General features: G+C 40.9%; 1 protein-coding gene across 3 annotated transcripts in view; it reads right to left on the bottom strand.

The window, feature by feature from the left end:
• dlg4a (discs, large homolog 4a (Drosophila)) overlaps window positions 1-24,615 on the bottom strand; it is an 83,719-nt gene that overhangs the window by 46,687 nt on the left and 12,417 nt on the right. Inside the window, exon 1 of one of the 3 annotated variants that reach the window (XM_075487762.1) lies at window positions 22,701-22,891. The exons of 1 other annotated variant lie outside the window; for it this stretch is intronic. In XM_075487762.1, the coding sequence (XP_075343877.1) occupies window positions 22,701-22,742 (42 nt within the window). In that variant the 5' untranslated portion in view covers window positions 22,743-22,891. Of the gene's footprint in view, window positions 1-8,684; window positions 8,787-22,700; window positions 22,892-24,615 lie in introns of those variants that run through there. One more of the 3 variants, XM_075487761.1, reaches the window with a different exon arrangement.

Raw genomic sequence — 24,615 nt, 5'->3', positions numbered from 1 at the left:
GCCACTGGTCTTAAATTAAAGGTTAATACGCAGAAGTGTATATCACCAACTACATACATGCTGTTTAATTCTGATTAATGAACCTTAAACTCAATCTATATAATAGGATTTGCATTAAGAAATAGAAAACATCAATCTGGAACCTGGAAATATGAGTACGGTTAACAAATCACTGCTGAAAGTATCCCTGAGCTCTTTGGTGTCCACTGCCTCCTATTTTCCTGCATGACCAACAGTCTTGCTGCCATGCTGCCATGCTGCCTTCTGTCCTACTGGTGGGGGATGTGACATTCAATTCATGTAACAAAGCGTCCTTCTGGAGAAGGCTTTAAGGAAGTGTGATGCTTCAGAAGCTTTTAGGTACAAATGACACTAAATAATGACTAAATGCAACATCGTATTGTAACTGCACTACAGCGCCAACATGACTGAGAGGTACATTTTGAAGTTCACAAGCTGGTTAGCCACTCATGACTATATTTACCTGCTGTTCCTGATATCAGTCCCTGATTGGCCGGTGAAGATGAAAGCAGGCAGTTCTCAATCCCGAGTACCAAAAAAAAAAATGTACTTTTGCTAGAGCTGCTGTAGAGCAGAAGTTGTCTTTTTCCAGTTTATGCCTGAGGCTTTTTACACAATTTCACACACTCTGACTCATTATAAAATACTTTCTGAATGCTACGGCTAAATGCCTTTTTAAAAGAGCAGCACTGTTTTAATCTGATATATCCGTATTTGAATCAGGCACACCTCATAATATTTGCACGAGTGTAAGAAACTAGCTTTGTCTTGCATGCCAGTTTTGTGCCAAAGGTGGGTGACCTGAGTTTAATCAATTAAAACGCAATTTCTCAGACTTCTACTAATGTCTAAAACAAATTCATTACACAGCACCAAGCATATAATTACATTTAGCTGGTAATATGTTTTGTATGACCTCAATTCTTTCCGAGCTGTGACATTTCTGCGTACTCCATCTGAATACTTTAATGTGCCTTTTCTGAAAATTGAGTTGTTTGAGACAAATGTTTCTCTGAGCCTGCAGTAATATTTATGAACTTAACATAGTCACACAATGCACTTTGCTTTGCCTCGGTCTCATGTAACCCAGAAAATATTTCACTAAATAGATTGGTATCCAGTATTTTATATGTAAGGCAAACATAACAAGAGTTAGGGGTAGGGATTCTAATATACTCGTACTCGTTAAAGTTAACCGATACCATGAACCGATACCAATTTACTGCATGAAGACCGTGATCAGAGGGTGGCTTGTCATTTTTGTTGTATTTTTTTAGATTGGCGGCTCTGGGAGATGTCGAGCTAATCAGGAACAGTGTAGTTAGGCTAGTGAAACCGAAACCTATCTTCCAATTCATTGCTTTTTTTGTAGTAGAAGTATCGCATCGGTACTCGGTATCGGCAAGTACTCAGATCCAAGTATCGTATCGTATCGGTTTGAACAAAAAGTGGTATCGCTGCATCCCTAGTTAGTGGTAGGGATGCACCGATGCGAAATTTGTATCGGTATCAGTACCAATATTAAAGAAAATTCTAGATTGGGTATCGGCCGATCTTTTTTCTTTTTTTTTCCCTTGTCCTGTCCAGCATTATGGCAGCAGAATTGTAATCTGAATACCGTATTTTTTTTTTTTTTACCAAGCCAGAGAAGCTATTGTTCTGTTCAGATGCTTTTGTAATGGATGTTTAATTCCCATTTACACTAAACTATATAAAGAGCTGGTTGCTATTTATTGTGAAAGTCTACCAACCAACCTCGAGAAGCTATTGTTTTTTTCTCAATTTCAGCTCCTTTATTATTTAATATTTATTTTTGTTTTTCACTGGATTTTGAATCCCTAATTGCACTGACTGAACCAGTTACACTTGTTATATTTTTATGGTTAAGATTGATTTACTGGTGCACATTTATTAAATAAATAAGTAATTCAGTACATTTATATCTGTTTATTTGTTTTGTTTTTTTAAAATAGGAAATAAATGGTTAAGTCAAGTCTGATGTTGCCTTGCACAAAAGAATAATCCCAGTCTTTTCCACACAATGAAACTTACCGTTTGTTACCATAATCCCGCGCTGTTGTTTTGTATCGATATCGGATCGGCATCGGCCGATACTGAACCTCAGATATCGGTATCGGCAGATACTAAACCTCAGATATCGGTATCGGAGGTGAAAAAAGCGGATCGGTGCATCCCCAGTTAGTGGTGTTAAGTGTAAATCATTAGTTTTCCTTTTTCATCCACTGTAGGATTAGTGAAAATATATAAATACATGCAAAATCAAAATAGCATCATCTGTTTTAATGAAGATAATTGGACAGCATGTCACTTAAATTATTTTTCCTGGGTAAATTTTATCACAAGCACCAGGTGCTGCAACTAAGCTGTTTCTAACTGTAGGAGAAGCAGTCCAAAAAAATTACCTTTGCAACAAATTCCCCCGAGTTCCTCGAGTTTTATTGCATCAGTAGATCATAAGGCAAAGAATCCACTACGTCTCTGAGAAATTACTCTGTTGCATAGGTCATTATAACGAGGGCCTCATCAATTTGCAGGAGGCTGTCTTGTACAGTATTAAGTACTGCAAAGTGTGCAGCTGCATCAGATGTTCCCTTAATGGTAAAATGACCAGTTAATGTGGACCAAATTATCAAATTCTATCGACCATCATTTACGTTTGTGATTCATGGACATAGATTAACATTTTTAATAACTCTTCCTTTGGATAATGCAATAAAAGCAAACCATCTCTCAGGCGTAAATTTTCCGAGAACCTCAGACTGGAAATGCGGTTGGCATCTATGATGTTACGGGAACCGCGAGAGGCCCATCAGGTGTAGATTAAAGGTAGCAAATCCTCAGAATTTGAGCTTTTGAAAGCTCATCAGCTTACATCTGCTTTAATGATGATAAATCCTTTATTTTTTTTTCTGTAATGCTCCAAAGAATAACCCAGAGGCATTTCATGCTGGGTGCTAAATCTTTGAGACATTTTGCAGAGCTGTAAGTATGAACTGCATGCTGGAATTTAGTCATGTGCAGCACAATCCATCTCATCAAATAAACCCAGAGAGGCAAACGTGTTTGAATTTAATCAGTTTCTTAAAGGAACAACATAGACAAAGACTTGTTATATTACTATTCTCTTACTCGGGCAGCCGCTAATTGCACCTCGTTTCCAAGCAGACATCTTATTTGAATAATAATCCAAAAATACGCCAACAGCATTTGTCTTAAAGCATAAAAGCTCTTGCGGCAGATAATCTAGCCTATATTTTACCTTTGAGCTTTCCTCATGCTTATTTTGTAATGACATACTCCCCAGTCGCTACAATTAAGATTCACTGAGACACATTTTTGGTAAACAAGATACTTTCACGGTACGCTTCTTCCCCTCACCTGTTTTAACGGTAGCCGAGGCTTAAGAATTAGCTCTTCTATCAGCACAGGTGCAGAAGTGACACATGAAATATCCTAACACATAAAATATGTAGGCCAGAACACCTGCTGGATGTGAGTGAGCAAAGCCTTGCACCAACCCACTGTAACCTATAAACCAGCCTTTAAAGCCAGACTGATGACATACGAGCAAAGTAATAGGAAATGCTAAATGAAACATTTTCTGTCACTGTAACTTTGATCGATCATAGAAGTAAAAAATAATGTTTGTCTTTCTCGGTCATCTCAGCTTCCGTTTTCCCATGACAATCCATCAAAATGCAATCATTGTTGCCTTCTCAGTTGATTTTCACTTGGAAGTGTCTTCACAAGTGATAAACCTCAAGCACAGCTTTCATATCATTCGCAGTTTCACAATTGATGGTGCCAGCCAACACCTACCAGTGTAGCTGTTTATTTCACGTATATATGTAAGCCTCAGAAAACAGAAGAATTCACCCATCCACTGCCAGCGGTAACCTTAGGCTTTTCTCCAAGGTGTCTTGGCACAACACTTTGACAAGTGTTGGTACCCTGTAGCTATGTTCACTTCAACAATAACAACAGACTTTACATTTACCATGGGGCAGAAGGCTTAAAGCTGCAGCAGGATGTTAATGTAAGACTGCATCTCGCCTGAATCTAAAAAAGGAGCTACAACAAAGAAGAGCTGCTTTATCCCCCCATGGAGACGGTCTAGATTCACCATCTTCACCCAAATTTAAGTCGTCTTTCAGGCGGAGTCATTCATCTCTTCGCAGCGCTGGAATTCAGGAGCAAACACAAAGCTTTTGCACAAATAGTTGATAAGGGATAGCGTTCCTTAAAAAATATGTACAAAGTACGTGCCAAATGAAACAAAGATAAAAAAAAAAAATAGAAAGAGCTCCTCTGTGCACGATATCTGTGTGCAAGTATCCAAAAGAGGCTCCTGGACTGCACAGTGAAGATGTTTCCTACTGAGCCGCACCTGGACCGCATCCGTCCTACAGGGAGCTGGTGTTGGTGCTCATCTTACTGTATGAAAGATGCCTAACTAAAAACTTTGAAAAACGACCTGCAACAGCATATTTTCTGAAACTTATTAGTGTCCCAGACTTTCTCTCCGTCGTTGGGCTTTCCTCTGCACCAGAAGGCTTGTTTTATTTAACATAAAAAGTCATGAAGAATAAATAAACCGGTTTATTTTTCTTCTGCTCGGTGCACAGTCCCGTTCTGTGTGTCCTTGCATTTCAAGCTTACAGAGCCATTTGTTCATTTATGTTCTTCTTATCTTAATGACATTCTCAATCCCCTTTCTGTGGGATGACTCATCAATGATAAGAGACCCACAGATGCATCATCCTCAAATTTAATAACCAGATTAGAGTCATAGATACAGTAAATGGTTACTTAGTGGGTGCTTGGCTGTTGTTCTCCTGCTGAGGGTTGTCGGGAGGGGGGGAGGGGGGGGCGGAAAGTTTCCATCCATCTCATGTGTCTGGAGCCGCTTTTTCACAGGAACTTTATACTTTTAACATTTTTAGAAAATGCCAAATCACCTGAAATAGACTATCATATCAATTCAGAGGAGGTGAAGAATAACACACCAGTTGGCCCAGACACAAGGGAAACATGAAGTTTGGTTAAGTGGGAAGAAAAGATGCAGAATATGTGACGAAGACACACTCCTGGAGCCTAAAGCTGACGAGTTTAAGATCACTGAGGGCTTAAAAACACCACCACCTTTAAATGTGATGCTTAACTGTAGCAGCAGACGGAAAACTTTAGCCTGATTGAAGGCTTTACTTCATAATGTGTCAAAACCAAAAGAGATTTGTTTGATGTTTGAATGACGGAATGAATGAATGAATGCGTAAGGGAAGGAATGAGGGAATTTGAAGTTCAGGTGCAACCTCAGCCGAAGCCCAGCGGCCGCCATCATTCCATCCCCTCCCCCTCCGTCATCTGAAGCATGCACACACCATTTTTATGCTGACTACATTCATTTTTATGTATGTTGCACATGTAGTGGGGGGATTGCAGTGTCAATCCTCACCAGGCGTCTGTTTTTATCTGCAAACACAATCAAGCAAGCAGAAGCCATTTCTTGCCCAGTGCTGCGAGACTGTTTAATGGTTTCTAAGAAATGAACATGCAGCAGCAGCAGAGGGTATTCCATCATATCAAATGATCGTCAGCCTTGCTTGCAAACAGAGCCTTTCAGATGCAAAGGGCTGAGGGTTGTATTTTAAGTAAATATCATCTTCTAATCATCTTGACTCGCAATTAAAAAGGTGAATCATAAATCTCTCAGGCATCACAGCAGAATCAGATAGTTTTATAATTGAAAATGAATATATTTTATGGCTGATACTGGTGTTTGGCTCATGGAGAGAAATACCGACTTAGAGCTCATTTCTGTGTTTCGCTTCTTATGAACAACCAAGACCTGGAGGGTAAGTAACCGTGACTCTGTTTGCACTTGACTGAAGCTGAGAATTGATTAAATTTCAGAAGTTGATCATGCACATCTGTGTGCCAAATGCCTACTGAGGTGACTTCTTGATATATTATGCTCCACTCTGCATCTGACAAGAAAAGACAATTAACAGCCAGTCCACTATTGACCACTATCTGTAACAAAGATAATGGTCACCGCCATTTCTGTGGCTCCGATGTGCTCAGTTCTTCATGTTGCAGTGGTGTGGAGATCTTTAAATGAATCCATATGGTTTGCTCTGTAATGCCACAGGAAAGACGTACAGCTCCTTATAACTTGCATCTGTTTTCTCGTAGCCTTGATAGATACAGTGAGGGCCATTACTGTAATGTGGCAAGTTTTTTGTAACGCGAATCTCTTACTTACAGCTATAACCTGCACATCTTTTGCTCTTAGGTGCAGATAAGCAGAGAAGAAAATGTAATTAAGGTAGTATGGACCATAAATGGTTTAACGTTAAAGAGCATTAGTAAATCCCGGCCACTTCGTATTGTTGTTGCAGCAGTTCTGAGGTTCAGCGGAGGGGAATTCTGCAACCGATCCCCCAGATAAACAAAGGAATACAAGCACCTTCTGATACTTGCTATTTTCAACCATCTCATTGGCCAGCTGGCGATGACTGACAGCAGGCTGTTTTTTCCTCGTCTGTATACAGTAAGAATTGATTCTTGGGATGAGGTGATTATCGATCTCAATATTGAGATGAGGGCACCCTGATCCCTGAGTCCTAAATCATTCAATACATGAATACTCACTTTCCTTTGGACACGGTTCCATGTTGCACGGCCTTCAGTGTAAATACTGCACTGAATCATAGCCTGAAGACAAACTCCAGCAAGGCAAGCTGTTCTGATTAAATGCTGCGAAGCCGTCGATGTGCGTTAAGCATAAAGCACACATTAAAGCACTGATGAATGCTTACAAACACATTAAGAGATTCTTTAATTAAGATTTTCAATTTAAGATGCCAAAGTGGAATTGTGCTGGGCTTTCTTCAACAACAAAGGTTATGCAAATACAATACCTTTGACAATGACCTGGGGAAATAACCGGGCGTGCTGGAGCTCTCGTAACATAATAGTTTAGTAAGCAAAGTCCTCCAGAGAATAATAAGACCTGGAGCAAAAAGCCAGTGATATACAGAGAGGCGGGACATGCAGCAGAGGTGTGTTAAAAGTACACTGTCGAAATGAAATAGTACCAATAACAACTTCCCATCAGACTGCGAGCGACTGAACACAAGCTGTCGGGCTACATGAAGCTGTGTGCAAAGAAAGAACAATGCAGAGGCTAATCTGGACATAACTGTAGCATCACAGAGTGGTACAGATGTTGTAAGAGGCAGGGAAGGTTAATTCTTATTACAGAATAAATATAGCGTGGAGTTATATTCCAGTGGTGTGTCAGGACGACTTTTAGAAGGAGCTTAAATTCTGATATGTTTTCCCACAATGAAGTGTCTCAGATTAAAATAGTGAGGAATATGGTAGGCAGGGAGGGGCGGTGCACGGGAAGCATGGAACAATCTCTGCTCGTAACACTGAATACTGAGCACAGCAGGACCGCCGTCTCAGAAACATAGAAAGCAAACACCCCCTTTCAACTGTACAAGCTGTTTCTCTCAAATACAGAAAACACGCCTCAAAGATGTCCAGCTGTTTCGTATTTAATACATAGCCGATCAAATGCAGGAAGTAAAGCAGGGTGGAGCAACAAAATTGGACACAAACCAAAAATGTTGCGACCTGAATCTACAACCAAATTAGCTGGAGCCCCGTATACGTGTGCTGAACGCATCATTTTGGCAGGTGTAGGGATTTCTAGCCAGAGATTACCACTGTGATCAAATTTGGCTTTTGAGTGCAAACAGACTAGAGTGCCATGTGGAGGGAAACTCTGAGCTGGCTGCCATGGTGGAATCACCTGAAGCTGAGGGGGAGGGAGGGAAAAATCCGGGATGTGATGGACAAACAGTGAATGAACAGCCAATCTCATCATGACGGACCACAACCACACACAAAACACACAGCTTATCATAAAAAGCCTGTTTTTTTGCTGATAAGCAGCTGACAGCTTGGTTCTGATTCAGCTGATACAGGAAACCAGCGGGGCACAATTCACGTCCCCTAATTTCAAAATGGGATAAAGCCTCTGGTTTCTCTGATGATGAATGATATTTAAGTGGCCCTGAACAATAAAGTGCATTCCCCAAGGTCAAAACCATTCCATGCAGTTTGATTTGCTTGGTTCAAAGTAGAAAAAAAAAAGCAAACCTGTGGTATTCTTAGCTCTGCTGTGAGCAGATAAGGAGGAGGAATCTGATAGCGACCAATGTTGCTTGTGGTAAACATTAATAGTAAAGAATCGCTCCCACTGAACACAGCCATGCCTGCCAAGGATGAGGGAGCCTGCTGTGTTTAAATCGAAAGCACTGAACACCCGACTTCGCTATTTAAAGGTAATGCGTTATAAATCCGACGGCACCTGCAACACATGGACAGCAGAGGAAGGTGGATGAGATCTCTGCGGGTCATTAATTACAAAAACAGGAGAAAACCGCGGTTCAAATGAGCCATGGGCTAATCAACCCCAGACAAAGGCAATATTACCAAAAACTGGAACAAACCTAAGCAGCGATTCCCTCCAGAGGCCCTCTTCTCTTCTCTTTTTTTTCTTCTATACTCGCACTTTGCTAAATTTGCTTTTAGATTAGAGTCGCATCTGCCTCCGCCACAAAGCTTACCTTGCACCCGAACATAAGCGACAGCGTCCGGTTGCTGCAGATGACCTTACACTGGCACATGACCGGCGACAGACACTTCAGATTCCTGATGGGCAGAGACATCAGTCCAGAGCCTCGCACCGGGCAGACAGCACAGAGCAAAGCTCGTCGGTCCGCCGCCACACTCACTCAGAACCACGATGCAATTAGACGCGAGCCGCGGAAGCTGAGGATCGTGGGAGTGGGAGGAGGGGGTCTGTGTGCCTGTTAATAGGCCGGCTTTGAAATGTGACCGTAGTGGAAGCGATTCTCAGATCCACTCTATGTGTTATTATTTAACTTCAGAACAGAATTATTTTATTTTTTTCCACGCTGAATCTGTCTGTACACTGCCACGCTGTCCTCGGGTTTAACACCGGCAGCATCATCCACAATTTGCACAGTCTCCGGTTCTCTGTTACCCCGCGATCTGTGCGAGGCTGCCCCGTAAAGTTTGCACCCAAAGAGAGAAAGGTTGCCAATTATTCAGTGAGACTGCACAAACAGAAAGAAATGTCTCAAACAAAACAAACATTACATTAAAAGCAGCGGAAGCTGCAAAGCTTTGCACGCTCTCCACCACATGGAACCGTGTGATCACTGCGCCCCCTGTTGGATGGTTGGAAAAACGCTGCTGGAGCTGTCTGAGGTCCTGAAATCTGTTAGTGAGGAGGGGGTGCAAAATGTCTTCATGTCAGGGTCACTGGCTGACTCATTATTCGTCATTTTCGGTATCTTGCAGCATTGTGTAACTAACCCCACAGTCAGATATGTGCAGAATTCATTCACAGCAACAAATAAGGGCAAAAATGAATGATCTACATGTAAAATAAACACATTCAGCCTTACACTTACTGATAGACTGTGAACTGAAATAACAAGCTGGAAAGGGACGATCTCCCTCAGTGGGGTCAGATGGCACTGAAAGGATCGGATTATTGGCTAAATTAAAGAATGAGTTGAGCAAGGGTAATTATCCTTGGATATATGGCGGAGAATGAATCGGATCATAGGCACAAAGCGTGTCATACCCCGGTATGATAGGTGGCGCTGTACCCATTTCAACTAATGCTAATAGAGCCACTTCCTGTTGACCTCTTCACCACCAACAACAACAACAAACTCAGGCATTGCAGAAAGATGGCGAATGAAGAGCAAGATGAAGCTACGTCCCTCTACATTTGGTCTGTGATGAGCTGCTTGTTGCACAAACGCGATGCACAACGGAGCATTCTCCATCGCGTTGTTTGTTTCTTTCTGACGGCGACAACAGTAATATCGTCTCTTCCGACTTCCGTGTCACGACCCTGGGAAAAAATTCTGGAGCATGAGCAGAACACAAAGTCTAATTCACCACGTGCTTCAGCGTCTACAAGCAGGTTTAATTTGACTTTCAACCGAGTTATCTCGGAGTCTTAATCCGATCCGATCCAATTTCTTGTTAGAATAAGGTGTCTACATGCACTTAATAACTCAGTCTTATTGTAATTTAGCCCTTAATCCGATCCTTTCAGTGCCATGTGACCCCACTGACTGTTTGTGAGTGTCACTTCATCTGATAAGCTTGTTTCACTGTAACAGTTGCTATGCAGCTCTTATGTTTTAAAGAATTTTTTAAAGAATTTAGAAGCCTGCTGCATAGGAAATATACTTTAAGAATACATTTAAACAGTTATGAAGAATTAGAAAGAGTTCAGTGGAAAGCTTTTTCTATTTTTTTCCCCCATACACACAGATTATACAGCTGCTGGTTAGCTGTTCAAAATCACAAAGCAAACCACTGAACAATGGCTATAAATGATCATAATTATTTTGGAAAATCATTGTATTTCAGTATTTCTTTCAGTATTAATTTATTTTGCCAACATAAATGTTCTTTTTGCAATCAATTATCATTAGTTCTACAGGATTTTAGGTTAAGTTTTAGTGTTTGTGAATTTAACTTGTTGATGTCCCATGAAGAAAGTGATTCTCCTCCTCAAAGGCTTCTTACTGGGGCAGTCACCTCGTGTGTGGAGGCTAAAGTCCTCGTTGCAGCCAGCCCAGGTTCGAGTCTGCACGTCTTTGCTTTCCAACCTTTCTCCCAATGCTGAGTATAAAATCTCTGCCGCTAAAACAAATGATGATGATGATGATTGGCTTTGTGGGAGCCAGCAGCTGGGTGAGCCATAGTGATGAGACCTCCTGCACACAAACATTCTCCATCAGACTGAACTTTATATACCGCCGTCTTGCTCTGGTTTTCTCTGGAAGGCCTTGCTCAGTGTGTTTTGTTACCGTTTGTGATTGTGCTGCCATGTTGAGCCCACAGGGTGGAGTGAGAGCACCAGGTAGGCTAGATTTAAATATTGTGCATTCATCTCAGGACCGACTGCGGCGCAGGGCTCAGTGCTCTTGGGTGATGTCAGCATTAAATCGAATACAGAGGCCGTTCTTAACACACCAGTGTCCTGCTGGGAGTTTTCTTTTGATGTCAGCACCCTCCCAGAAGGTTGGGGGGGGGGGGGGATATCCTGGGAAATCTGCAATGTGCTGAAAACATCAGCAGATTTTTCACGTAAATTTAAACGCCACGTGAAGTAGAGCAGTGTTGGTTTCTTCTGAGAGCATTTTAAGCTTCTCTAAAATAACAGAAAACATGTCTATAAACGAGCACATCTGGTAAAAAACATGGGAGAACAAGCCTGCATACACAGTAGGATCAGTCTAAGTAAAAAAGGGTTTATTTAACTACATTAAAAATGTACATATCTGTATTCAGCCTGTGAGTAACATGGAGTAACATCTCTGACCACCACACATACCGTAAAAACTACAGTTCTGATTTACAGTAAGTGGTTTTCCCCTCCAATCCAGCATTATGTAAGTGTTGGAGTCACATGGAAACCTGAACTGTTGTGTGCTGAGCGGAGCATTAACATCCTAATGCTGCATTGTATGAGAGAGAGAGAGAGCAAGAGAGAGACTACCCCAAAAGAGTGTTTCCATGACAACATCTGCAGGGGGTGGCAGATACCTTACGAGTAGTCCACTTACCAGCACATTTCTGGTCACTGTGTCTGCAACAGGACTGTTTCTGTCATTTGCAATTGTCTACATAAAATCAGTGTTTCATTTTACAGCTTCTTGTCTCTTTGAGGAAAAAAAAAAAAAGAGATTTTAGGAAGCACTGGCTCTGTAAAAGCAACTTAGTGCTAAACCTAGCCAGTGGATTGAGCCAGATGTGTCGTGTAGCGTTGTCTTAGCATTCCCTTTAACTCCAGTAGCCATTTTTTAAGCTTGTTACTATCAGTGATGGTTAATTCATGGTTATTCATGCAACCTAAATGCAAATATTTGGCTTAATTTGGCTTTAATGTGCATTGATGCTATATATAAATACATATGCATTTGAATGTGCTGTATGCCAGTGGTTTTAGATGATCTAAGTTGATTCTTTTTATCTGCTGCACCAGTAAAAAAGTAAGAAACTGCCCAAAATGAAGGGTTAAATGTTGTTTCTTTCCCACAAAAAAGAAGAAATAGAATTACAGAAATGTAACCTCCATTTTAACCAGGCTAAATGCAATTTAACTGGTCATGCTCATCATACCAGGGAAGCTCATGTAAGCTCAGCGTAACTTACCAAAAAGATTTGAGTTCATATTAAATCCATAATCATGGTAAACATTCCTTTGCAAACTCACTAAAACTTAATACTCATGAAATTAGATCCCAGTTCAACCACTACAGTAGTGATCTCCTTTGGATACAGTGACTTAATCACCCTGCATGTTCATTGATGGACACTGATTGGGCTTATTCCGTCTTCCTGGACAGTGTAAACAGCGAATAACTATATTAGATTACTCAATGGACACAGTTCTGAGCACCCGTTTCACTTTCGCCAGCCATATTTATTTGGATTAGAGCACACTATATGACATAACAGTTCAAATTATGACTGTAAAGGAACAATAGGATGACATTGGATGAGCTTTGCTGTGATTCTATTCACTGACATTTTTACAGTAACTGCTGCCACAGAAAGAAAGCAAAACAGCCAGAAAATCTAAACATCTTCCTTGAATTGGGGGAAAAAAAACCAAAACGTTTATCACACTTACGCAACAAGTCTCAAGACGTCAGCATTCTGTTACCTCCGGCACTCAGCAGAGTTGACACTGAAATAGTGTAACTACAGACACCTGGGAGTCTCCCGAGGCTCCTGAGAGCGCCTTAGCTCTACTTGGAAAACACCAAAGGTGAGAATTATCGTATTCCCACCTACACAGAACCTGCATTATCTGATTTTTGTATCGATTTAACTTGTACTGCTCTAGATTAACTAGAAATATCATGTTCGTGGTCATAAATAGTTTCCTCCTTCCCTTGAATTGGTTAAAAGGTTATTTCCTCCCACTACTGTAACCAAAGAAATATTATTATGAAATATGGATATGCTGGATCTTTTGGAGAGTGATAGCCCCAGATCAGCAGCAGATGCTGTAACAGCACTCATTTGTTTCTCTACATGCAAACTGTGATGTTTCACATTGGATATTCCTGTTCTGTCTCTTTCAAAAATCAGCCAGCTGTGTAAATTTTACATCCCCAAATGGAATCATCACCATCAGAAATGACTGGGAGAGCTGCATTATGTATGAAGTTTGGTGTGCATGTTGCAACGTCACAAATGCACTTGTCTTTCTTTTTTTGTAGCGGACAGAAACGGGAAATAGATAGTTAAGTTGAGCTTTGGGGCATTATTAGCTCCGCTGCCCTTAAATGGGATAAAAAAAACATCTTCTCTAATCACACTTCTCACGAAAGCTAACAGATGATTGTCTTTCTTTGCCGTTCACAGTCACTATTGGTATGATTCTTCATGGCCATCACAGATGGGTTCTGCTGTGCGTCCTCCCACATTAAAGACAACAATAGTGAAGCAAGCCTTTGTCAGCTGTCCTCCATCTGAGACTTAAAAGTGCACAGAGTGTGAAAAATGTGGACAACGTACCACTACAGTCTGTCAACTTAGGCTCCAACCTGTACCAAAATCTGTCCGTTACATGATCCAGAACCACCCACAAAATGAAAAAAGCCTTCTCTCAGCCTGTCTCTGTTAAAGCAGCCATCATGGGCCCTCACTTTTAACCTCTTCAACATGCTACCCCAGTGTCACCTTCTGCCGCATAAGCCATCATATAGAGAATACAGTTTTCCATGCATCATATTTTAAGAACCTTGCTACCACACAGGCTGTCTTTTGTATGCCCAAACCCTACACTCTTACCATAAGAATCATATTTTCATGCACATAGCCTCTAAAATCATGTCTCAGTTAAATTATTTAACAAATGTCAAGGAAAATATGAGCATTTCTGCTCAATGCATGTGAAAAAAAACATTATAATATTTGGTTTACTTGACTGAATTAACAAAAAGGGGGTTGATTTAGCAGTAAATCAGATTCCACCCTGTTGTTACACACAGATGTTGCACACAGTCATTGCAAAATGTATTTGTGAGCTTCTTTTGATTCTTTTTTAATTTTTCAAATTGGCCCAAAGTCCATCCACTTATTCTAAAAGTGTAGTTTGTGTTGTGCAGAAGTCTGAGTGGAAGTAGTGCCTCAGGGTCAATAATCCAGATCAGCATATGGATCTACAGCCAAAATACAACCTCAGATGAACAACAATATATGAGCCTTTGCAACATGTCATTATTTAACTAAACTAAGCCAAAAATATAGATGTGGTGTGTTAAAAACTAAGTGCACCAAAAAATTAAAAAGCAGAAGTTTTTGCTGGTCTGGAACATTCAGGTGTGTGTTAATGGCACGTTAAGGAGGAAAGACATCAGCAATGATCTTAGAGAAGCAGTTGTTGCTGCCCACCGAACTAGGATAGGCTGGAAGGGCATTTACAAATAATTTGGAGTCCATCAGTCAATAGTGGGAAAGATTATTCATAAGTTTAAAAAAAAAGAAGTATTTAAGACCACTGTCAATCTTCCCAGAAACGGATGTGACCGCAAGTTCACCTCAAGGTCGGACTATGCAAAGCCCAGAGTAACTGCAAAAAGACCCAGGAGCAACATCTCAGACTCTATAGCCCTCAAGCACCATGTTTGGTGGGGGATGGGGGGCTGATGATCTGGGCTTGTTCTGCAGCCACCTGGGCACCTTGCAGTCATTGAGTCCACTATGAACTCCTCTGGATACCAAAGTGTTCTGGAGTCAAATGTGTCAGCTAAAGCTCGGCTGAAACTGGATCTTGCAACAAGATTAGTGCGATTGTATTAATTCTTATCGCATTACGATGCAAGAAATATTCTCTGTTTACGTTGTAGAACTTAATAAGTCTTGTTTTTGTGTGTTTCGCGGACTCTTTAGCATTTACAATAAACGATATTTGAACTGGACTCTAAAATTGTCCTTAGGAGTGAGTGTGAGCGCGTGTATGGTTGTTTGTCTTGTTTGTCTCTGTGTGGCCCTGTGATGGACTGGCGGCCTGTCCAGGGTGTACCCCGCCTCTCGCCCATTGACTGCTGGGATAGGCTCCAGCCCCCCCGCGAACCCGACCCACGGATTCAGCGGTATAGAAAATGGATGGATGGATGTTTGAACTGTGGATATCTCCTTTCAGACCTTATTTCAATGTCACAAATGCAGTGAACACACAACTATCTCTGTAAAACACAAGCGTGTTAAAATTTGAGAAGAATGTTCACGTTTTTACACAATTTTTTGTTATTTTTTACCTTGAACTTTTCTCTCCTAACCAAAGAAAACATATTTTCACACAGAAATGATTGAGGTTATGAGAGATGGTGCCATTTGAAATGGCCATTTGATGTCTATCAGTAAACATTTGTTTACTTTAATTAATTTTATTTGCATTTAAGCATTTCAGTCATAGGGATTACAATCATAAGAAGATGCTAATCGATATGTTCGGTAACAACTTTGGCCGAATCAGTCATGATCTAATTTATCTGAGCAATCACGCCGGCTTTAGCTAAAGAAAGACTCGATGAAACGCTTTGTCCACGTAGTGATTCAATATAGCTTGTGGCTTTCTTTCATGTAGGGTTTCTATAGAGTCTTGCTGTGGTTACTGTGGCAACTGTAGCAGGAAGATTCATAACTCATAATTCATAACTGTACTATTCTGGTAGCAGTAGATGGTAGTTAGGACTGCAGTTTAATTCAAACTAATTTGTTTTTTTTTTCACCTTGTTAACTGACTGCATTTTAACCTATAATGAGAAGATAAGTGTGCATTGTTGGATTTTGCAGACTTTCTTGCTGGATCATGACCAGGACTCTCCAGAGTTCGTGTAGTGAGCAATGCATCGTGTGTCAAAGTATTTTTAATTTCATTGGGACGAATTGCTTTATCTCTGAAGACAATAATTAAAGCTTGAAGTGCCAGCCTATGAGCTTATAATGAAGGCTGCCAGTAAGGTGCCATAAGGTGACTTTAGAAAACTCGTGAAAAGTTGTTTCTATCAAAGATGTTTGCCGTAAACTGACTCTGGTCCATAAAAACACAAGCTCAAAGAAATCATCGATGACTTTATCTGTATTTCCAACCACATCTGCAGGATTAATTGTGTCTGCTCATCCGTCCTCTGGTGCTGACTTTCAGACAACTTTCAAGCATAAATAAGCAGTTGTCATTATGGGCTGTTGACACCTGGTAAATAAAGCGTTGTGCTTGTGAGAGGAGTTTTATGACATATTCTTATTATGCCCGACTTGAGTTCTGCAATCACAAATTCAAACAATGATTCAATCTTTTAGCAGATAAAGTAGTTCAAAGACTCATAGATTTGGCAAGATGGGAGCACAGCGGGGCATCAGTCCGGCCCACAAAGATGCTAAAAAACAGGTCCACCTGGGGAACCGTGCAGGTACATATGACCGTATGCTTTAATGCTTCGGTTGCCCACTATTTGCATTTAAATAGCTCATGTGAGTCACTTGCAGTAAACATAACTGACATAACTGAGAGGAGCTGCCCCAAGTGAGTTAATGCATATCTGACAATATAATACGTTATATTTGTGATTTGAACTGCTTATTGAGCAAAGCTGTTAACAGTAACCAGTAAAATATTGTCTTGCTTGTTCACTTTGAGAAGCTGTACAAGAAAGCTCTCTGTGCAGGAAACTTATTTGTTCTTTAAATATAATTTCAATGTGCAATGTTAATTATTCAGACAGACTGAAGTAAGTTAGCTGCATGCCTAACAATCACTTACGAATACTTGTAATTAAAAGCTTTTCTGTGATTACACAGCACAGTCAGTAATGTTCGATTCAGCGCGGGTGATTATCACAATTGCAGAAAGCAGAGTAAGAAAAACTCAATAAAAGGAATTCTTCCTTTATGAAATGGCAATTAAATGAATTTATCTGCTTTATGGGGGTTATAAGCTTTCTACAGAAAGTTTGAAAGCTTTAGTAAATAAAAACAATGCAATAATTTACAAATCATTTAGAACCTTTATTAATTTAAAAAAGATCACTCAACCAATTCTGAAAATGCTGTTTAATGTTGCTCATTTTGAATGTTATGTTAGCCACTGAAAATGAAAGCAACAACAGCCTGAAAGAACAAAAGAAAGAGGCAGTGGAATAACACCCCCACCCACTCAGGGATGAAAACAGGCCCTCCTGGTTGAAGGTCTCGTATTGGGTCTGCTCTGCCATCCCTACCTCCTCACTCTGAGAGTGTTGGGAGGTTTTATTCCTCCCAAATAGGAGAGAATCTGTGTGTTCAGCACAACTAAGCTTCCAATTGATTCACTTGTTTTTGTTTTATTTTTTGTGGTGTCGGCATGTATTTTTAACCCATTACCTGCCGCCACCGTGTGATGTGGTGAAAGAGATTTCAGGCTCGTAGCCAAACTCTTCCAGTCGTTTCTTTTAACAGCAATACTTCTTCTTCTTTTGGCCTCTCCCTTTATCAGGGGTCACGCGTCATCGATTCACCCTTCCTGAGGCAACCCTCACCATTTATCCGGCCCTAGTTCACTGGCTCGTGCTCCCCAAAGGCTGGGCGCTCACACTCACACCCTAGGGACAATTTGGCTTCACCAATTAACCTAACAGGCATGTTTTTGGACAGTGGGAGGAAGCCGGAGTACCCGGAGAATCCGGAGAGAACCCACGCATACACGGGGAGAACATGCAAACTCCACACAGAAAGGCCCCAGCTGGGAATCGAACCTGAAACCTTTTTGCTGAGGCAACGGTGCTAACCACCACACCACCGTGCAGCCCTCTTTTACCTCTTTTACCTCACAAAGTTGTTAAAAATACATCAAATTCAAAATAAGTATACAAGAACATAAAGTAGACTTTATGTTACTTTTTAATATTTCCATTCAACTTGGCTTTAAAGTGATAAATCATTCCAGTTTTACACCGCAGCACAAACACCATCTTCAGAACTTCAGACCTGATGAATACATAACCATGCTGGGACATCAGCATCCCTTTTGTCTAACAATCTAGAGATACTCATTGCGTGGCTCCTCAAGCTTTAATTGGTGGTTCACACTGGCATAGAGTAGCTTATAACAATATGGTAACAATAACAATACATTTTTTCAAAAAACATACAGCGAATACTGCACAGTATTAAGTATTTTTTTTTAATTAATTTTGTGTTTTTGTAGTATTATGTATTTTTATTAAGTATTAATTAAGGCTTAATGGTGTTTCCTAAAGGGAGGACTGTTAAATCTGGCAACGCAGCCCGCTTAAACCACCGTCACACTTGACCGTAGAGCACGTGTCGCTAGCTCCTTTAGCCAGCGCGAGATGCAGGCACAATGGATGATTTTTAATTAGAAAAAGGGCAAAAACCAGCACAAAAACCATGCTCATCTTGAATGTCTCACTATGATTACAACAACAAACTACAAATACAACATGAAGAAAGTCAAGGACATGCATGCCAGGTTCCGCTCAGCCCAGTATTAAGGTAGATGTGGTCTTAATTGAAAATGTATTGGCTGTGTTGTTTCTTTTTTGTGGGATGTTTTATATGTAGAAATGCAAATTTGAAAAAGGGGACTTTAGTATGTTGTCGTAAAAGTGGCTCTTCCCTTGATTTTGCTCTGCCAATGTGGCTCTTGTGAAAACAATAGTGAGTATCACTGATCTAGAGTTTAGACAAGTCGAGACAACTCGCTGAAGTTCAAACCGAGCATCAGGATGGGGAAGAAAGGGGATTTAAGTGACTTTGAACGTGGCATGGTTATTGGTGCCAGACGGGCTGAATACCACATCTGAACGTGCAGCACGTGGAACCGTGAAGAAGATGGGCTGCAGCAGCTGGTGACCACACCGGATGCCGCTCCTGTCAGCTAACAGGAAACTGAGACTACAATTCACACAGGCTCACCAGGACTGGGCAATAGAAGGTTGGAAAAACGCTGCCTGGTCGATTTCAGTCGCAGTCGAATTAGCGGCGGAACGGAAAAAGGACATTTCCGCTAGTTCCGCTAACAGGTTGAATAAAATTTTGGGTAGATGCAGCTACCGGGTTAATTTGTTAAAATAAAAATGGAACAAAATAACTTAAATTTACACCTTTTTTTTTTTTTACCCTTCTTACGCAAAATGAGCTTTGCAAGCGCGTAGCGCTAATTGTTGAGGATGCGCACAAGGGATGCTCCAAACAAAGTGGCAGCCGGGGTAAACACGTGTATCCATAATCAAAAGCAAGTATATTTCTGGCCTAAGAATGATTTAATAGAATCCTTGGACAACAAGCAACACTTTGCAGCCCTTTTTCTAGGTTTACATGAAGCTTGTGACACAGTTAATCCTACAATGTTAAGTTATTCAGACCTATTAGTGTAGGACTGTCTAAGGGCTCAATGCTGGGACCACTGCCATTCATCACATATATTCATATGAATTTACTTCAAATAGTCTATTCTTTCTTTTTTGTTACGTTTCTCTTGGCTGCGCTGCCTCCCTACATGTCTGTGGATTATCATAAAGAGAGGAGGATAGATTTCGTCTATAAGTAAATAATCAGGAACTCTTGTGAGTATTATATATGCCGGTCATAATGTCTGCATACCCCTCAGAAAGTAGATAGTTGGGCCCCTGATCATGAATGACAAAAAGATAAATATCGTTGATTTTGTTGCTACAACTAAGAGGTGAGTCATTATCTTATCTGCCAAGCTCATATTTCGCATTCTGCTCCCAAAATGACCATTAAAGCAAAGACACGTGCTAGTAGTAGTTGCATGGGCGCCCTCAGTTAATACTAAAAAAATATGTAAGTCTCACTATGAACCAGTTTTCCGATATTTAAATGTGTTGAAATGTGATTTTACAATAAATATCAACAGATGTTACCCTAATTGCAGCAAAGAACTTTCAGCCACAAAATCTGGGGGTTTGCATCTACATCAAATGAACCATGAGGGAGTTGCAGTTACCCTGAATTAAAGAGAGGAAATATAACCAAACAAAACCCACTTAATTCATCACTTATGGCTTAAAATCCTTTATAGTCAATGCATGATTGATTTTAATGACCCAGAGACCCCAGAAGCCTCTTCCTAGGTGGTTGTCTGAGCTCCTGTCTTCACTTCTGGCTTGTTTGGGCTTTTTTCTCTCTCTTCAGAGTCGACCTGAGGGTAGTGACTCAGTTTCACTGCACTGTTTAGTCCTACTTCTGTTGCTGTGGTCACTTTTGTTTGGGAAGAAGGAGCATTTGGTCATTCACTTCTGTACTTCAGTCAAAAGCCATTTTTGCATTGGTCTAAAAACCCACTGACATCCAGTGACTCTGCAGAACAGAAACTAATGTTTAGCTGCCACAACGTCTCATGTGGAACCTCTGAAACCGACAGCAGCAACTTACGAACAGAAAAAACAGAGACTGACTGATTTTACCTGGCTGCAAGGGAGCTGGCAGCTCACGCTTTGTGGGGCCAACATCTGGATCTCGTGAAAAGTAGTAAACTAGTCGATTTATATCGGAGAGCCATGACTATCAGGAGCTGTGGTCCTACATAGGCTCCAGTGTAATGTTATCCTGTTGTGTTGTCATACAGTCCTTTCCCCTGGGAGGTAATAGTGTACTGGACCAATAAGCAACCCTCAGAGCATTGAGGACAAATAGACTACTCCTGGGAATGGGAAAGGTTTAAAGTGTCTTGCTTTGGCAGGTGTTTTCAGTATTTAAAAACCTGTTTAAATATGCTACTTTTCATGCACTTTTCCAACGTATTCTCCTCCTCTTGCAAGAGGAAACAACTATCACGAAGCTAGCAAGCTACACACTAAAAATGGCAGAATATAGGCCCACTTTTTACAACATTTCCTCTCTAACGATGACTTTCTTGCATGTTTAACTTCCAAATTAAAGTTTAACATGGCAGATGTTGCAGTGGCGTCAGGCTTGGTGCTGTACAAGACAATAGTGATTGTTTTAAAGAAGCAGATATCCACCTTTTCTTTCATGTTAGGGCAGTGCAGCGAGACCCTGGATATAGGCGCGGCTTATTCAAGTTGTGTGATCATGATGCTCCTATAAACACGTTCACCTTTCTGCAGCCATTATCAGCTAAATTATCGCTAAACTCCAGGACCTGGAGTGTTTAATAGATGAGAAACACCTCGGATTATGAACTCATCACAGGTCAATCTTCTGTCTGGTGTGTTTGTAACTCTTTGATCCCAAACTCTAAAGGCTTCCTGGTGTGGCTCTGAGGTTTGCAGCTTGTGGTAAAACCATGTTAGGTGATACTGACTTGTCCTGTTAGCTGTCTTACTTTGATCTGTTGCACGGCCTGACAGGCACGTCATTATTCCTCACGCTGCTCAACAAATGCAGCTGTCACAAATAGCATCGACTACATATCAAACAAAATCGCTTGGTTTTACCGAACTGGACAATATTTCTAACAAGCTCTGTGGTGTGGATGTAAACTTCCTTAAATTGGAAGAGAGAGTCAGGTCTTTGACTTATGCCAAAGAAAATAAAAAGAGGTTTTCTTATATTGTTTACTGACTTTAACACGGTTTGTTTTCATGAAAAGGATGATTCTCCTTACTTTCATATTAATATTCAGTCTAACTTTGCAAAAGCCCTGATAAGCAGTAGCTGTTTGGCCAAAGAGACACAAACAAACAAACACACACACACACACACACATACACACACTAATAAACATACACCCTGTCATTGTTTTCTGGCTATGGAGCTGCAGCCAGAGTAGATGCTCAACATCGCAGCTAATTAGGGCTGGAGGATCTTTGGGCTTCCTGCTCTGTGTTTTAATTTTCACCAACATGAACAACTGCATTTTTATTCTGCATTCAACATAACCCGACTAACAATACATTAGACACGGAAAGGAAGCTCAACCATTTGTCTCTCACACCAATCTGAGTCCCTAAATTAAACTGATCCAAAGCATTTGCTGTAACCCCGAAAAATGAATTGAATTTTCCTATAAAGTGGAGGATTTTTCATCATCTTGGACACTGGTCTTGTGCCCTATGGTCCTTAGGACGAAGGCACACAAGCATATCAGTTATGATGAATTGTGTTGAGACTAAGCGAGTTCTAACGTAGAATAAAATCACTGCATACACAAACCTGTAATGCTTTAATCAACAAGTCTGCCAGAGTTTTACTTCTGCTGCATTTCTGAACATGCTCACTGACACACACACACACACACATGTGCTCGGCCATGTTCATACGTAATACCCAAAGTAGATGATTAAACCTACCCAGAGCACACATAAAAGGAGGGCAGAAAATCCTCATCCACATATTTCTGATTTATCCTTTACGGTGGTTCAGATCAAAGGCACGTAAGATGAATATATCCACAAATGTAGACACAGACCTCCCCTCAACCTGCCTGAACGATTAGCAGACTTTGAGCTAACATGCAAAACAGAGGCAGCAACAGAGAGATGGAAGGAGAAGAACGACACAAACACAGAGGTGCGTTTACCTACCACACACGGGCAGAGAGAAGGGAGCTTAGTGCGGCCCTTCATGAGCAAGAGACAGAGGAAAAACAGCCACCCAGACACCCGCAGTAGAGGAGAGGGATGGGGAGAAAGAGAGAGGGAGAGATGGTTGGGAGGCTGGGGAAGGGGACGAGGAAATAAAAAAGAGGGAGGAGGGGGAGAGAGGGTAGACAAGGGGGAGGGGGTGTCGTACCAGACGAGGAAAGGGAGTTTTCCTGGAAGCCAGAGTTGTTGGTGTTAGAAATATCTTGATGTTAAAGGCAAGAAAAAGAGAGGACGTCTGCTCCAGCCGTGACTCATAAAATATGTTTGCCACTGTCGGTGAGTGAGGGAGGGAAGAGGGAAGGAAACGCAGAGAGAGTGAATCAACCTCCTACAGTGTTGAGGTTTTTTTCCAGGGTTTTTTGCGTCTGTCCACGCTGATTTTTGCTCCCTCATCGATATGTTGTCAAACACTTAAGACTGTTGCAAAAGCGCATCCAGTAAAGGTAAAGTGTATTATTCTGACAGAGATCATTCTCTGTTATGTAACCTCTGTGTATTTTTATACGCACTTCTTTGCAGCAAGTATTTAAGCTGTAACCAGTTCATTTTGTAGGTTGAAAATTCCTGCCAGTGATGCTCCTCAATAACCTGAAACGGCTGCGGTGTAATGCAAGGGGCGATTGTCCAGGCAACAGCAAGGGATTCCTACAGAGATCTGCGCGTCTAACATGTAAAATAAGTCACACTCGAGGAGAAGTCTCCCACTAAAATCTCACGTGAGTGACAGAGTCGTCCAGGGAAAAGCGGAGTAGTAAGTAGTAAAGTCACAAAGTCTGGCTTACAGTTATTCAAATGATTGAAAATATTTCTCATCCGTGACAACAAGCCGACACGTTTCATGTCGTGTTTTTTTCAAAAGCTACATTCAGGAGGACTGGGACATGCTGGGATTGTGGCTGGTTGTGTTACAAGCAGATGGCAACACCGCTGCGTTTATGTTTCACCTTGAAGACGCTTAAGTTTGCAGCAAACATTTTTACTGGAATGACTATTGCCTGTCAAATAGGAGCACTTTGGGGGGTAATTTTATCAACAAAAGCAAAAACTTTGTTGACCTGGGATCAGTAGACAAGTAAGCACGGCAGGATGACAGAAAAAACAAGCACTTTTACTCTGATGCTGCCGTGAAAATACCTCGTATCAGTGTTGCAGCTGTTGTTCTTGTCCAACGTATGTGTTCATATTGTAAAGCCTTAATAATGGAGAATAATATTACATTTATTTAGCAGATGCTTTTGTCCAAAGCTTCTAACCAATTAGAAGGCAACAAGTCCTCCAACTGAAACAGTGGTAATTAATTCTGCTTTTCAGGATGTCTTTCAATGAGGACATCCAGGAATGTACAGCACTTGCAAGCGACAGAAGAGTCATATAAGCGTTTCGACATCAGAGCAGATCTCAGAAGCCATAGAAAGAGTAGGGTTGGATGTCCCAGCTATGCACTCTGCTTTCTATCATCGGCTGTCAGATCAAGACCAACATCCTTAGCAGGGCAACACTTTACTAAAACACTTATTTGTCACTTCCTGGTTGGGTTTAAACAATTACAAGGGTTAGAAAATGATTGACAGGTCTAAAATAATTTTTTTATACAACTGTTTTTACCCACGACTCCTCTCTACATCATAAATTCGGATACAGTGTAATGGGCCCTCTAAATTTGTGTTGTTGTTTTTTTTTTGCCAGTCCATAGACAGGCGAGTCCTGAAGCACAACCCGTTTCATCATCTAATTTACTTTGAAAACAATCATTATCATAAAAAAGAACTTGACGCTTTATTAAAGAATAGTGAGAAATAACAATTTAAAGCATAAACTGATTTATCAAATGTTCTTTGTGGTTATAAATCAGGTG

This window comes from Odontesthes bonariensis, chromosome 16 (genome assembly GCF_027942865.1).
Source record: "Odontesthes bonariensis isolate fOdoBon6 chromosome 16, fOdoBon6.hap1, whole genome shotgun sequence".
Classification (NCBI taxonomy): domain Eukaryota; kingdom Metazoa; phylum Chordata; class Actinopteri; order Atheriniformes; family Atherinopsidae; genus Odontesthes; species Odontesthes bonariensis.
This window is presented reverse-complemented; position numbering and strand designations above follow the sequence as displayed.